Here is a 15,663-nt window from a genome sequence, read left to right on the forward strand (position 1 = left end):
TTCTCTGCCTTCCACCGCAGCAATTCCAGTACGGTACCGAGCTTTGTGTTGCCATCTTCGCAATTGGGGTACAACCCTTTTTTGTAATCCTCTAACATGCGATCGAACTTCAGCTTCTCCTTTTGACTTTCGCATTGCGTCGTTGCATCGACAATGACCCGGCGGAGATCATCATCATCGGGCACATCGTCTGGTTCCTCTTGATCTTCAGCAGCTTCCCCCGTTGCAGCATCACCGTATTCAGGGGGCACATAGTTGTCATCGTCCTCTTCTTCTTCGCCGTCTTCCATCATAACCCCTATTTCTCCGTGCCTCGTCCAAACATTATAGCGTGGCATGAAACCCTTGTAAAGCAGGTGGCTGTGAAGGATTTTCCGGTCAGAGTAAGACTTCGTATTCCCACATTTAGGGCATGGACAACACATAAAACCATTCTGCTTGTTTGCCTCAGCCACTTCGAGAAAATCATGCACGCCCTTAATGTACTCGGAGGTGTGTCTGTCACCGTACATCCATTGCCTTTTCATCTGCGTGCATTATATATAATTAAGTGTGTCAAAAACCATTACAGAACATCATGAATAGATAATTAAGTGAACAAATTAATAGAAGTTCATCATCACATTAAAACCAAAGTACATACATACTTCTCATCTAACAACATATAGCTCTTCAGAGCATCTAATTAATTAAACCATACATTGAAACTATGTAAAACATTTCAATGCGAAAACAAATGCGATCATAATTGCAACCAAGGTAACAATTGATCCAACGGCATAATGATACCAAGCCTCGGTATGAATGGCATATTTTCTAATCTTTCTAATCTTCAAGCGCATTGCATCCATCTTGATCTTGTGATCATCGACGACATCCGCAACATGCAACTCCAATATCATCTTCTCCTCCTCAATTTTTTTTATTTTTTCCTTCAAAAAATTGTTTTCTTCTTCAACTAAATTTAACCTCTCGACAATAGGGTCGGTTGGAATTTCCGGTTCACATACCTCCTAGATAAATAAAATCTATGTCACGTTGGTCGGCATAATTTTCATAAACAATAAATGAACCAATAGTTATAAAGATAATATATACCACATCCGAATCATAGACAAGACAAGGGCCGACGGGGGCGGATACCAAAACCATCGCACTATATAATAACAAGCAATAAAATAGTAAGAAAATTAGACAAGTATCTATCTAAAGTAAGAATTTTTTTCTTTCAGAAAAAAGATAAGAACAAGAGGCTCACCACGGTGGTGCCGGCGACGAGATCGGCGCGGGCAATCGACGGCGGTGAAGACGGGAATGGGACGTGATGGGCCGCTAAACCTAGACAAATCTCGAGGAAAATGGAGTTTCGAGGTCGAGCTTCCAGAGGAGAAAGCTTAACTAGTGTGGCTCGGGCATTTCATCGAACACCTCATGTGCATAGGAGGTGAGCTAGAGCACCACAAAGCCCTCCCCTCAAGCCACCAACCGGGACCAATAGTGGTGGGCCAGGAGCCAGACCCATTGGTCCCGGTTCGTCCCACCAACCGGGACCAAAAGGTCCAGACGAACCGGGACCAATGGCCCACGTGCCCCGGCCGGCCCCCTGGGCTCACGAACCGGGACCAATGCCCCCATGGGTCCCGGTTCTGGACTGAACCGGGACTAATGGGCTGACCCGGCCGAACCAAAGGCCCCTTTTCTACTAGTCAATGCCTAGATGCCCAGATGGATCATAGATGAAACGTGGGTTGCAGTGTCCAGGATCCAGTTTTCGATTTATCAAAGAAGAAAACTTAGATTTTGTACATGAACTGCTTTAGAAAAAGACCAAGAATAATCTAGACAGATTGGGTCAGCAGAGGTATGAGAAGACCTGCAGCTGGAGTATTCAAGTGCTGCATTTTCAATTTTTCCTGCCATGTCATTTCTCTTCTTTTTTTAGTGCATTGGAGACAAGCTATCAGTTGCCAGTGTTAGAGATAATCACGATTGACGTCGGTACAATGTCATTGATACCTCCATAACCACCAAGTTCATTCCCTGGCTGCAACAAATAGTCAAGTGATCCTTCTAAGCCCTAGATCAAAAGTACAATGATCCAATGCAAAAAAAGAATACAATGATCCAAGAAACGCACAACTACGTAGCAAGCTGCCTACTTCCAATTTAGCTTGTACGGACACATGTGTTGCCATGGACAAAAGCACCACATGTCAGAAGCTTGGACGGGATCGTTGCAATCAGTGACACGGGAATCAGTAATAGTACCATGCTGTATTTTCCATATTATAGCTTTTAGTGAATTAGTTTGTTGAGTATATGTATTTAGCACGTGTATTCCTTTTACTCCAAGTCTTCCTCGTTGTTTATAGTTGAGGATAGGACTTTCCTATATACTATATATACATATGCATATGCACGCAATCAATACGTTGAGAGTTGCATCCTATTCCTCTAGATGGTATCAGCCTACCTTCGGTCCTTGCCCTAGCCGCGCCGCCGTCACCTCCCTTGGCCGCCGCAGCCGCTGCAACCCAGTTGCCACGCCGCGCCCACCCTAGCCGCACCTTCCCTCCTACCGTGCCGCTTCCCTCCTGCTGCCCTTCTCCCACCGCACCTTTCCCTCCCTCTACCGCAAAACCCTAACCCTAATCCACCCCGCGCCGCTGCCTCTCCCACCGCGTGCCGCCATGACGTCCTCCGCTTGTCCCAAAAACCCCTTCAACTCCTCCTATGGGTCTGAACCCGATGAGCCACTTGCCGCTGACATCCGCAACATCCCCCTCTCCGATCATGTTCCCATCACCCTGTCCCACACCTCCGCCAACTACTACGCCTGGAAAACTTACTTCAATCTCCTCTTCCGTGAGTACAACCTTCGTGATCATGTGGACGGCCTCACCAACTTCTTCGCCGGCAACCGCGACGCCAACTGGTTGGCCATCGACGCCACCCTCATCCGGTGGTTCTTACTCACCGTCTCTCTGGACATCGTCCACACCGTCGTTCGTGATGGGGACGATGCCTACATGGTGTGGACCAAGATCAATGGCCTCTTCACCGACAACAAGCTCCAGCGGATCGTTTTATTGCAGCAGGAGTTCTTTGGGTGTCACCAGAATGACTCCACCATCGACGCCTTTTGTCTCCGTCTCAAGACCCTCTCCGATGAGCTCAATGACGTTGGGTTCAAGGTTGAAGATGAGCTTCTTCCGTCGACGCTCACCGCCGCCTCAACAAGGACTTCGGCAACGCCGCGTCCAACCTCACCCTCATGGCCAACCCCACCTATGAGCGGGTTGTGGCCTATCTTCGTCTGGAGGTGTGGCGGATGAAGAATCTTCGTACCCGTGCCGCCCACACCGCCCTAGCCGCCAGCCTCTCTCACGGCGCTTCGACACCACCACCACCGGCGCCTCGTCATCTGGCGCCCATGCAGCACCCGCCGCCGCCGCCGATGCCACCGCCGCCACAGCTACCGCGCGCTGCCAATGGATGGAAAATGATGGCAGAGACCAGAGGAAGAGCACCTAACAAGGCAGGGCGAGTCGAGCACGAAGAGCTGGGATCACCATTCAAGGCACGTATCGGCATGGTCGAGCATGAAGAGCTGGGATCACCATTCGAGCCACTTATCAGCGTGGCCGAGCTATGTAGCAGGAGAAGGACGGGTGGCAGCGCAGTCTCGATGTCGTTCTTCATCGGCGGCAGCGGCCGCCCTTCTCCATCATGGAGGTCACAAGGGAGCACGCTGAATCCGCGGCGTCACTACTAGGGAAAACCTTATACATAGAATCTTAGTAATAGCGCTGGACAAAATAACTCGCTACTGCTACTTAGTAGTAGCGAGTTTAAATAAACTGCACTACTGCTAGTACTTTGGCAGCAGCGCGTGTAAGGAAAACACGCATCATCGAGAAAAGTGAGGCCCAGCCACCGGGAGAGGACGTGGCAAGAGGACGGGTGCCGCGGTGGCGTACATGAGACGAGAGCCGGATGCGTCTGTCGCCAGCCCCACGGCTTCCACGCGCCGTCGCCCGCGGGCCGGAGGATGAGCCATGCGCCCGAGTTGGAGCGGCCCACGTGGTCCATCCCCGGCGAGGTCACGAACGGAGTCACCATGGATGCCAGCGCGAAGGGGGAGCCCAAGAGGTCATGCACCGTGACGAACCAGCCCTTGCGCTCCTTCCCGGCCACCTCCCGCTCTGTCTGCGCGACTGACGTCTGCAGGTCGCTGTTGGTGCGGCAGCCGAACTTGCAGGTGAACATGGGTTGCTTCATGCTGCCCCAGACCATCACCTACGGGCTGCACTCCGTCTCGCCATCGAACTCGAACACGAACCGCGGGTCAGGCTCCGCGCGGACGGTGATGCTGAGCTCTGCAATCGCGGACCCACCCTTGCCGCCAACACCGCACCTCCCGACGGAAATCGAGCCGCTGTGCAGCACCGCGGGCTTGGCCTCAGTGCCCTTGAGATCCAGCGAGATGGTCGCCTTCCCGAACAGCTGCCCGGAGCTGACCCCACATGTAGTCCCCTTGCAGCCTGCATAGACGGACACCTTGAGCGTGGCGGCCCCGAGGGAGGGGAGAAGACTGAGGGCTTGCGGGCGAACCACTCCAAATCGGCCTCGGAGAGGTTGAAGGCCACAGCCAGGCCACCGGACGGGGGCTGCTCGGCGGCGGCGGCGGAGAGCACGAGCGGCGCGGCGGCGGTCTAGCAAGCCATCTTGCCGAGCCAGATCTTGATGTAGCAGGGCGAGGCGGAGGGGCAGACGGCGGCGGGCGGAGCGATCGGCATTCTGAGGGCGAGGTTGCTGACCAGCATCCGCACGAACGGGCACGGGTACATGGCTCCGATCGGTCAGGTGAGATCCGCGGCGAGCGGAGGGGGCGAGGCGAGGGCGTGTTGGCTGGGCTGGGAGGTGGCGGCTAGGTTTTCACCGGCTGCACTTTATACTCCACGAGCTGAAATGACGAAAGTACCCTTGGCGTGCCACCAAATTTATAGGCGGCGGCACAACCTCTCAACCAGAAGCACTCAACACCGAGAGCTCCGCACTCCGTGGTCGCTGATGGGCGCGACCCACCACGCCTGGGTCCCCCGTGTCATGGAGCCCTAGCGTGGCAGTGCGGGTGCAGAAAAAATAGCACTATTCATTGTAGCGGTGTTTCTATGATCCAACGGCCAGTATCGCTCCAAAAGAAGATCCGACGGCCAAGATCATTTTGGACGCCTAATCCGACGGCCCAGAATCAGACGCCCTGAGGTTGCTTCATTTTTTCCTGGACTCTAACAATGGGATACATGTGCATATGCACCCAATCAATACATTGAGAGATGCATCCTATTCCTCTACATAGTTCATTTGGAATTAGCTCTGACAGAGCTCCCTAGCTATGCATCCATAATTTTAAAACTAGGGAGATAAGGCAGAAGGATATGCAATCACCCAGCAACAGATGGTTAATGTTTTAACATGCCATTGCTAATCACACAACTCAAGTCCCAACACACTTATCAATATGTGATATCATCTACATATGTTTATCTTATTATTACAAGCAAGTTGTACGTCATGACAAAGCCAACAATACATCTTGCTTGTCTAAAAGAAACTTGGCATACTATTCTGAGTCACTCATGCTTTTGAGGCCCAAGTCACGAGTGAAGGATTAATATTGTTGTTAGGAGTATTAGTGTTGTCTAGGTATTAGTATTGTACTATTGTTACAATATGGCATTGTTGATTCTCTAGGGGCCTAGAGGTCCAAGCGAAAGCTTTGCTCACTTATTAATTTATTTCTAAAAAACATCTCTTCAAAACTTACAAGGAAAATCACAGTTGTTATAGAAAAAGTATGGAACTCGTTGCCTGATTGTATTACTCACACGACATGTTACATATACAAGGGAAGGCCACCACCGATCCATACATGCAGGGATATGGGTGAGGTGGTGCCGCACAGATATATAGCTATCCATAGGACTAGGTCATGCAGTTAAGCACCGTTACAGCCGTGAGTACAAGCGTGTTACAACAAGCACACATGCACACACACTCCCCACTCGGCATCCTCTACATCACGCACACACGTTCTTGTTATTTAGGTCTGTCTCCCACGATCTCTGTAGGTCTCTCCATCTTCCTTTTTCCCACACACACCGATCGATACGCAGGTATTAAGATGGGATGCAACATATCCATTAGGATTTCCAAAAAATGTTTTTTCATAACAAGATTTAGAAATGCAACACTGATGTTGGTGGAAGCAGGCTGGGTGTACCAAGCAGAGCAAACACCAAGATTGCAGGGTCCACACTGTTACTGAACTGGTACAAGTTTTAATCACAATAGTTCAGTATTTGAATATAGTAGTTGTTGATGCCGCATGGGAGCTACGATTTCCAGCAAAATATATGTCCAGCATGAATGAGCAGCCTTGTCTATGAATTGTTGTTCTACTAGCCTTGAGCTCTTGTTCTGAATCATCCAATTATTATTTACTGCAGAAATTCTTCTATCCATAGTCCTACCTAAGTTGTAGGTATCCGCAGATCATGTTGGTTATCGACTCTCTAATAAAATTTCTGCTACCAGGTACAATTCCTGACGACAAAGATACCGCCCACGAACTTCCTCATGTCCTTCTTCTTTACACATGGCATTTCTGTTCCAAGCAGTAGAGAAAAGGATTAAGGATGGAGGTTACTGAACAATATCAGCAACACTTGACAATAGGGTGCTGCTCGTCAACCTCCGCACTCCCGTTCGCCCTACTCCTCCTACCCCTCCTTCTTCGCTCCACCGCTCCACCGCTCCCCGCCCCCACCCCGCCGTTCACCTCCCCCCACCGCCGCCCCGAGACAGATCCCCGGAGCTTCTCCTTCGCGCGAGCGAGTCTGCCGCATCCCCCCACCTCCCTAGTGGGAGGGGCGCCCCTCCTATTCTCAGGGTCGGGGCTGGGACAGGCGATTCGCGCATCCCCAGGGAGGTCGGTGGTGGTGAAATCCACGGATGGCTGGCGCGTTGGACGACGAAATCAGGGCGCTGTTGACAAGGGTAGGCCGGCTGGAGCGGACAGCGATGCGAGCGATGCAGGCGGTGACAGATGCTCGCCACGACCTCGCAATCCGGGCGATGTCGAGGATGTCCGACGAGGAACGAGAGAGGATGTTTTCGTCAGGGCGGATGATTACGATGGAGTCGATTCTGTACTGGGCGGCCAGGGAAGCCGAATCCACCTCCAGAGTTTAGAGCCGACGGTGGAGGTTGTTCCGAGACCCGGATTGACTTCGGTCTGGGGCAGGGTTGAAGCTCCCAGTCGGCTGGTGGTGGGCAGGTTCGATTTCCCTCTCAGCTCTACAACTCTTAGATCCCGTTCTCCGTCCCCTGCCCCCTCCCCTTTTCGGGGCAATGGGGAGGGTGGCCATGGTTGCCGTGGAGCTCAAACTCGGAAGGGTCGAATTGCCTCTGAGCGAGTGGTGGGGCCACGAAGGCAGGTGATGGTGGATTCTGCTAGGGCGTTTTCTGGGGAGGTTTGCGGAGATGAGATGACGTCTTCGATTTCTATGGGCAGTTGTGGGTGGTGCCGTCCCCAAAGCCGAAACGGAGGCCGGCTTCACCTACCCTGGTCTGGATCCATAAGGACCTGTTCGAGGCCAGGAAATTCTCCACCTCTGACTGCTTCCCGGCTAGGGTTTCTCCACACCTCCCGATTCCCAAATCCTTCTCGTTTGCTAAGGAGTGGAGTGCTCGCGAGTGGAGGAGTACCTACGCTGAGATCATCAAGATGGCGGGTGGAGGCTGGGGTGGAGGTCGTAGGCCAAACCCCAGGCCTGGTGGGGGTGGTGCGGCCGGGGGCGGACCTATGGCCTTCCACCATGGCGGAGCCCCTACCCCCCTGCCCTCCTCGGTTGGGCAAACTGCGCAGGCTCAGATCCAGTACCAGGGCCCTGGGATGACCTCTGGCGCTCCCCCTGGGGTCTGGAACTCTCCTCAGTTTGGGCAGTGGCCACAGTTCTTTCTTCCTCAACACCAAATGCAACAATTGATGCCACAGCAACAGATGATGCAGCAGATGGGGCCTCAGTTTGGGTTCCCAGGTCAGTTCTTCCCGCAGCAGATCTTCCACCCGGAGATGGTTGTTACCATGGGGGCGGGCTCCAGCTCTGTACCTCAATCTGGGGAGAACCAACCTCAAAATCAAAGGAAGAAGACCCAGAAAAATCAGAGATATCGTGGAGCTGTGGAAACTGCTGGGGAGAAATCCAATCCTGTGCAAGTTGCATGTGTTGAAGCTGCTGTGAATTATGACATGAGACTGAAGGATGTCATTTGCTACAACTGTGGTGAGTCGGCTCATTATGTGGGGCAGTGCGTCGCTGCCAAACTGTGCTTCATCTGTCATAAGGTCGGGCATCACATGGATGCCTGTCCTAACTGGTTTAAACCTCTCCCTGCTGCTACGTATCTTGGCAGTGCTAATGTGGGTTTGGGTTTTTTCCACATTGAGTGCAGTGGGGCGGATGACAACAAATGGCTGAACCTCTCCAATGTTGGGATTGCAGTCATTGAGGAAGGGTCTGTTACTGTCCAAGAACTTAAGCAAAATTTCTCAGAGATCTGGAGGACTAACTGGCCGTGGCAGATTAGAAAGCTGAGTGAGAAGCAGTTCCTAGTTAGATTCCCCCCTCACATGAAGGTCAAAGATCTTATTGAGCTGCCTTCCATCAACCTAAAGAAGAAGGGAGTCACTGTGTCCTTTATGAAGTGGGAGGGAGAGATTGAATGCTATGCAGAGACCCAAGATGTCTGGATTAATGTGACGGGCCTGCCTCCAAAGTGGATCACTTGGAAGGTTATCTCCCAAGTTGATTCTATGTTTGGGATCCTGACTAATGTGGACTGGCAGGAGATTTTCAGAAGCTTTTTCAAGAATGTAACCATCCAAGTGGCTGTTAGAGATCACTCCAAAATCCCAAAAGATAGGCTGGCGGAGATTGAGAAGGAGCTATACTTACTCCAGTTCTCCCTGGTCACTGATCATGTGGATGCTGGGGATAATCTAGTGATCCCTCTAGTGATAATAGGGGAGATGACCTATTGGATGATAACTCTGGGAAAAGTGATGGAAATGGCAGAAGGAGAGCTATGGACACTAAAAAAATGTTGTAAATGGAAATGGTGGTGGTTCATCAACTCCTGCTGCTGGAGGTCCAACTACTGGGGGTGCTGGCAAAAGTAAAACTACAGGACAATGTGTTGAAACTGAGGTGGTGGTGAATAATTTTAACTATGGAGGAAGCCCAGCCCTCAAGGGCAAGTTTGGCAGATCTGCATCCACTGCTAAGTTCAAAAAACCTGCTGAGAATATTAGTGCTGCTCTGCTGACAAGATTTGAAGATGAGGCCGAGGAAGGTTCCAACAACCTGGATCTCTCAGATTACCCACTTTTCTCTGGTGGACCTCTCATTCCTATGGCTCGTAGTTCTATGACTGGCAAGAATGCATGGGGGCCTGTAGTTGCTCCTAGGATGAGTAACAGAATTCAGAGAGATGGGAAAAATGCTATTCAGAGAGCTTCTGATTTGCTAAAAGTCAAAAACCTCGAAATTCCTAAGACAAGTAACAATCTCCCTTGCTCTAATAATTCATTTGCTGTTCTGGCAGATGATAATCTGCAGATGAAAGCTTTGGATGCTGGCATTAGCCTTGGCAAGGATTAGGAGAATATCCTACACAACATTGTTGTTATTAAAAACACTGAATGTATTAGAGTAGCTAGGTTTAAAATTGACAATCCCGATGCATTTCTTCCTCATAACATTGACATTAGTGAAGAAGAATATGCTAGGGGATTCTCCAATTGTGGAGATGATGGTGATTTAGAGACTCACACTAGTGAGTGCTCTGATCTGGATGGGACCTGGGTACAAGTGTCTTCCAAGAGGAGTAGTAAAAGGATGATGCCCTATGCTTCCATGGTAGTAGGATTAATTTGGAATATTAGAGGCCTCAATAAGCCTGACAAGTGTAAGCTAGTGCATGAACTCATTAGAGATACATGCCCTGACATTATTGTTTTTTCTGAAACTAAAAAAGATAGTTTTACCTCTTCTCAACTATCCTCTTTGGATGGGGGAGGCTCCTTCTCCTGGGAGTGGCTTCCTGCAGTTGGGACAGCTGGGGGTATACTAGTGGGGGTGAGATATGAGAAATTTGACATTATTTCCAGTAATATGTTCAACTTCTCTGTCTCTTGCATCCTGCTTAGTAAGGTAGACAAACATTTGTGGAGATTCATCTCTGTTTACGGCTCAGCTTACGAAGAGCATAAACTTGAATTTGTTAATGAACTGCACAATGTTATGAACTGCTGGTCCGGTCCAACTTTAATTGGAGGGGACTTTAATTTAGTTAGATCCTCTGAGGATAAAAGTAATGGTATGGTTGACCTGCACTGGGTGGATTTGTTCAATGACTGGATCAACTGTATGAGGTTGGTTGAATTGGTGAACTCTGGTAGAAAGTTCACCTGGGCCAATAATCAGGATAATCTGATCATGACTAACATAGATAGGGTCTTTGTGTCCACCTGCTGGGAGCAGATATATCCTGCAGTCATGCTTAAAGCCCTTCCCAGGGTTGGTAGCGAACAAACTCCCTTGGTTTTGACACTGGTGCTATTAAGCCGCCCGGGGATAAAATCTTTAGATTAGAGAAGTGGTGGTTTGAGATTGAGGGGTTTACTGGGATTGTGGAGAAATCCTGGAACTCACCCTATGATATAGCTGATCCTGCTGCTAGGTTTCAGTTTAAACTTAGGAGGCTAAGGAAGTGTTTGAGGGGGTGGAGTGCTAATGTAGAGGCTGAACAGAACAGACATAAGAAGCACTTAGTGGCTGAGTATGATCTGCTGGATGTTATTGCTGAAACACAAATTTTATCCCCTCATTCTAAGCAAAAGATGTCCGATCTTGCAGGTGAACTCCGAGTGATTTGGATGAATGAGGAGATCAAAGCAAGACAGAGATCCAGGGAGAGAGATATCCTTGAAGGTGAGCATAATACTGCATACTTTCATGCTGTTGCTAACCAGTGGAGGAGGAAAAAGAATATCTCATACCTGGAGGGGCCATTAGGTCATGCTGATAATACAGATGATATTATTAAGATAGTTGTAGACTACTACAAGTCTCTGTTTGGTAAAGAAGAGGGATTAAACTTAGAGCTAGAGGACTCCTTTTGGGACGATACTACTAGAGTCTCTCCTGAGTAGAATGAGATCCTAAATGCCCCCTTCTCTGAGGAGGAGATTAAGGCAGTAGTGTTTGGATCCTATTCTGAAGGGGGCCCTGGCCCTGATGGTATTCCTTTTCTCTTTTACCAAAATTTTTGGGATTTAGTTAAGAAAGATTTATTAGATATGTTTGCAGCTTGGGATAAAGGAGAATTGGACCTTTATAGGCTCAATTTCTCTCTGCTTACCTTAATCCCTAAAGAGCCTGATGCTTCTACTATCCAGAAGTTCAGACCTATTGCTCTAACCAACTGCAGTGAGGAAATCTTTGCCAAATGTGCCACCAATAGGTTGGGCCCCATTTGTGATGATTTGATTGCCCCCAACCAATCTGCATTCATTAAGGGGAGGTATATAGTTGAGAGTGTGGTCTCTGCACATGAAATTATTCATGATGCTATGACACACAAAACCCCTGGTTTCATTTTCAAACTAGATTACAAAAAAGCTTATGATAGAGTCAGTCATGAGTTCCTTCTTAAGATGCTGGCCCATAGGGGCTTTAGCCCCAAATGGGTCAGGTTGATTCACTCCTTACTGGACAGAGCCTCTGTTGGGGTCAGGATTAATAATGTTAACAGCCATTTCTTCATTGCCTCTAAAGGAGTGAAACAGGGAGACCCCATCTCTCCCCTGCTCTTTAACCTGGTAGCCGATGTGTTTACTAGGGTGCTCACTAGAGCTGCTCAGCACTCTCACATTAGAGGACTGATGACCAGGTTGTATCCTACTGGAATAATCAGTCTGCAATATGCAGATGATACCCTCATTTTCATCGATGACAAGCTTGAAACTGCTCAAAACTTAAAATGGTTTTTGTCGTGCTTTGAGCAGCTCTCTGGCCTTAGGATCAACTTTCATAAATGTGATTTGATCCCCCTTAATGTCCCTGATTGCATCTCTGGCCCTGTTTCTCAAGCATTGGGGTGCAAACTTGGGGAGTTGCCTATGAAATATCTAGGTGTTCCTCTGCACCACTCCAGGCTGAGGAGAGAGGATTTGCAACCGGTGGTAGAAAAAACCCTCAGTAGAGGGCGTGGGTGGAGAGGTAGGCTACTATCTCCAGCCAAGAGGCTGGTGCTGGTCAAAGCCTGTATGGCCAGTATCCCCACCTACCTATTTCGTTTTATTAGGTTCCCCAAGTGGGCCATCTCTCTTATGAACTCTCAGTTGGATCATTGTTTTTGGGATAACTATGATGGTCATTTCAAGTACCATCTTCCTAACATTGAGTTGCTCACTATGAAAAAAGAATATGGTGGTCTCGGTATCCCTATCCTTGCTGATATGAATCTATGCCTCCTAGCCTCTTGGGTTAAGAGATATGAGCAAGGTAAAGACAAGATTTGGAAGCAAATTATTGATTTTAAATATAATACATGTTCCCCTAACATTTTTGCCTACCCCACTCTTCATGCTTCCCCCTTCTGGAAAGGGGTGATGTGGGCCGCCCAAGCTGCCATGTTTGGCTATAACTGGCAATTTGGCAATGGGAAAAAGGTTAAATTTCGGGAGGATCAGTGGTTTGGTACTTGTAGTCTTGCTATCCAATTCTGGGAATTATATTCCATTTCCGATGAGCAAAAAGTTACCATTGCTGAAGCTTGGGATGGGAATAATCTGAAGCTTACTTTTAGAAGATGTGTTGGTGAGAGGCTCCTCCATCAGTGGTTCGACCTCCTTAGCATTGCTCAATCCTTGTCCTTATCTGAGGAGGAGGACTCTCTTATTTGGAAGTTAGATTCCAAAGGGGCTTACACAGTCAGCTCCCTATATGCCATTTTGAATTTTAGGGGTATTATGCCTACTTTTGTGCCTGCTGTTTGGCAGATTCATGTGCCCCCCAGGATTCATATTTTTCTCTGGTTGCTTGCTCATAATAAGCTGCTCACTAGAGACAATCTCTCTAAGAGACAAAATGTTGACGATTTGCGCTGTTTGTTTTGCTCTGAACCTGAAACTTGCATTCACTTATTTTTTGAGTGTGCGGTTGCCCGAGAGATCTGGATATGTATGCATCAGATTACTGGTTGCAACGCTAATCCTCAGTTTCTGGACATAGCAGGGTGGTGGCTGAGCAATAAAAAACGCATTATGGAAAATACTCTTAACGCTGCTATTCTTTGGGCCATTTGGAAACGTAGGAACGATATCTGTTTTAACCTTGGCTGGGATTGCAGGACGTGCTGAGAAACGCTGCAAGCTGGTGCGATCTGTGGAAGGTGCTCTGCACTGGAGCAGATCGGTCAAGGTTGATGGATGCCACCAAGGCGGTCTGGGAGCTTGCAAGAAGGCCTCCTATGCTACTCTGGCCGAATCCAGGCTGAAGAAGAAGGATCATGTGCCCCCCTCGAGGCCCTCCATGCTTAAGTGTTGCACGATGGGAGTGGGGTGTGATGCTGTGGTGCTGACGCCCATCTACCCCACCTGACTGGTCCTCCCTTCCCTTTCCTCATTAGAGGTTTCTGTATCAGAGTAGTGGGTTTTGCTGCCTGTGAAACTCTCTATTCGTTCTGGATGTTGGCGAGTGTGCCCCATACCGAGTTTTGTAAAACTGATGTTGTGACCTGCTGTTGGTCTCATTTATAAAAAATGGGGCCGGGGCGATGCCCTATTCTTCTAAAAAAAGAACACTTGACAATAATTTGACTTGCCAGTCTATAAGTTGATAACCATTTACAGCATATACAGGTGATCGATCTGGAGTACTATTCTATCGTCAGACATTTATATTACATTGTTAACGCTCCAGTTTCCTTCCACCACTTATCAAGCCAGGTTAGTGCGACAGAGTACGATCTATCCTATGAAATGTTGTTTTGGCAAAGAAGAAGGGTGCTGTAAGATATCTTCTCTTGCTTCTAGGAATTTGTTATGTGTTCTTTGCTTGTTGTCACGATGACGAGACTGCCTACAGTAGCTAGAATAGGTAATTGGCAGGGTAGCTTGTTGATTGCAAAAGGGAAGAGTGGCGTGGTGAAGAAGAGAAGGAACTGCAGGTACTGAATTTAGAAGTCGCATCTCTGTTTCTGATGCTATGGTCTTTCAAGCTTTAATTATTCAGTCTACAAGTGCATATTTCTTTTCATTTATCTAAAGCATGCCACCTTTGCCTTGTGTACTTAACTGCACTCTGCATCCATTTAGCTGACCACTATCTTGCTGCCAATAAGTCTGTCGATGGAGTACTCGCAAGATGATGATGCAAGTCTTGAGATTCGCTTGTCGAAATTGTCTGTCTTCCATCAGATAAATGAAGCATCATTTTTCTGGGTCTATTTACCCTGCAGCCAGGCAGTATTCAACTGTGATCCACTTGTGTTAAAAGCCTAAAACCGACTTAAAGATGATGAACAAGACACGTCAATTCTGCATGACAAGCATCAATCTGCAGAAGTGGAAACACAGCCTGCAACACAGAAGCAGATTACACAACAGATACTAACCTAGTACATTACAGAGTGTATCTAGTGTGTGATCCTCGACTATGAACAAAGACAATCCGAATAAGACGTGTAATTCAAAAGTACGTTACGGAGTTAGTGCATCTCCAACGCCGACCTGTAAACCTCCCGCAATCGTTCGAACCGGGTTATCCGGACCGCGGAAGCCATCCAACGCGGGCCTGTATCGGGCCGCTTAGTGGTCTGGACGCAATTTCTCCCGCAAACCGGAGACAAATGTGGATGAGGTTTGCAGGAGTCCGGACCGATCCCAAGCCCGTTTATGACTGTCCTGCCAAGCAAAAACCCCTCAACACTCCTGCGCGTTTTCGGTCGGCGCCACTTCGGAGCGTCAGCGCCCGCATTCATGCACCCCCAGAGCGGACGCGACCGCTCACTGGTGCAAGCGACTGCCCCGCCTTCAAACGACATGACGGCGGCCCGTCCATCCGTCTGCCGCTTGCATTGATGGCACACGGTTGCCGATGCGCTCCTCCGGCGCCACCTGTCCGTTCGTCTGCCGCCCACCAGTGCTATATAAAACACTGCTCCGGTGCCCCGTCCATAGCCACAGTCATCCCTCTCCACACCACTCTCCGCCGTGGATCCCTCCATGGTCAGAGATCCCTGGGACGGGCTGACATCGGAGCAGAAAAAAACCATGGCCGCCATTGCTGCCGACTGGAAAAGGCAAATCTTAGTTCTCTTGATTCATGGCTGGAGGCAGGGACTGGACGCCGGCGATCATTTAGATTATCCCACCCAGTACCGCTTCGATGTATTTGGAATGAAATCCATCATGTTTATATGAAATTATATGAAATCAGGTTGTGTTTATATGAAATCCAAACTTGTTTGAATGAATTTCATGCGGTTGGTTTGAGTTATTGCAAAAATGTATGCGGATAGTGTTGGATG

The 15,663-nt window shown here is 48.8% G+C and overlaps 1 protein-coding gene and 1 pseudogene across 3 annotated transcripts; one reads left to right on the forward strand and one right to left on the reverse strand.

Moving 5' to 3' along the window:
* Positions 1-3,771: 3,771 nt before the first annotated feature.
* LOC123142300 (uncharacterized) lies at positions 3,772-4,850 on the reverse strand (annotated as a pseudogene).
* Positions 4,851-7,660: 2,810 nt separating this feature from the next.
* Positions 7,661-13,861, forward strand: LOC123140696 (uncharacterized). Of its 3 annotated transcripts, none has more exons than XM_044559981.1 (3): positions 7,661-9,627; positions 10,986-11,060; positions 13,483-13,861. In XM_044559981.1, the coding sequence occupies exon 1, from the start codon at positions 7,793-7,795 to the stop codon at positions 9,245-9,247; it is 1,455 nt and encodes a 484-aa protein (XP_044415916.1). In that variant the 5' UTR covers positions 7,661-7,792; the 3' UTR covers positions 9,248-9,627; positions 10,986-11,060; positions 13,483-13,861. The 3 variants fall into 2 exon arrangements, with proteins under 3 accessions (XP_044415916.1, XP_044415919.1, XP_044415918.1); XM_044559983.1 differs by having other exon boundaries at positions 7,661-11,060.
* Positions 13,862-15,663: the final 1,802 nt, after the last annotated feature.

Source organism: Triticum aestivum, chromosome 6D, assembly GCF_018294505.1.
Source record: "Triticum aestivum cultivar Chinese Spring chromosome 6D, IWGSC CS RefSeq v2.1, whole genome shotgun sequence".
NCBI lineage: Eukaryota > Viridiplantae > Streptophyta > Magnoliopsida > Poales > Poaceae > Triticum > Triticum aestivum.

Coding starts and splice junctions, on each gene's coding strand:
- LOC123140696 (XM_044559983.1), top strand. CDS start 7,793: ATGGCGGGTGGAGGCTGGGGTGGAGGTCGTAGGCCAAACCCCAGGCCT.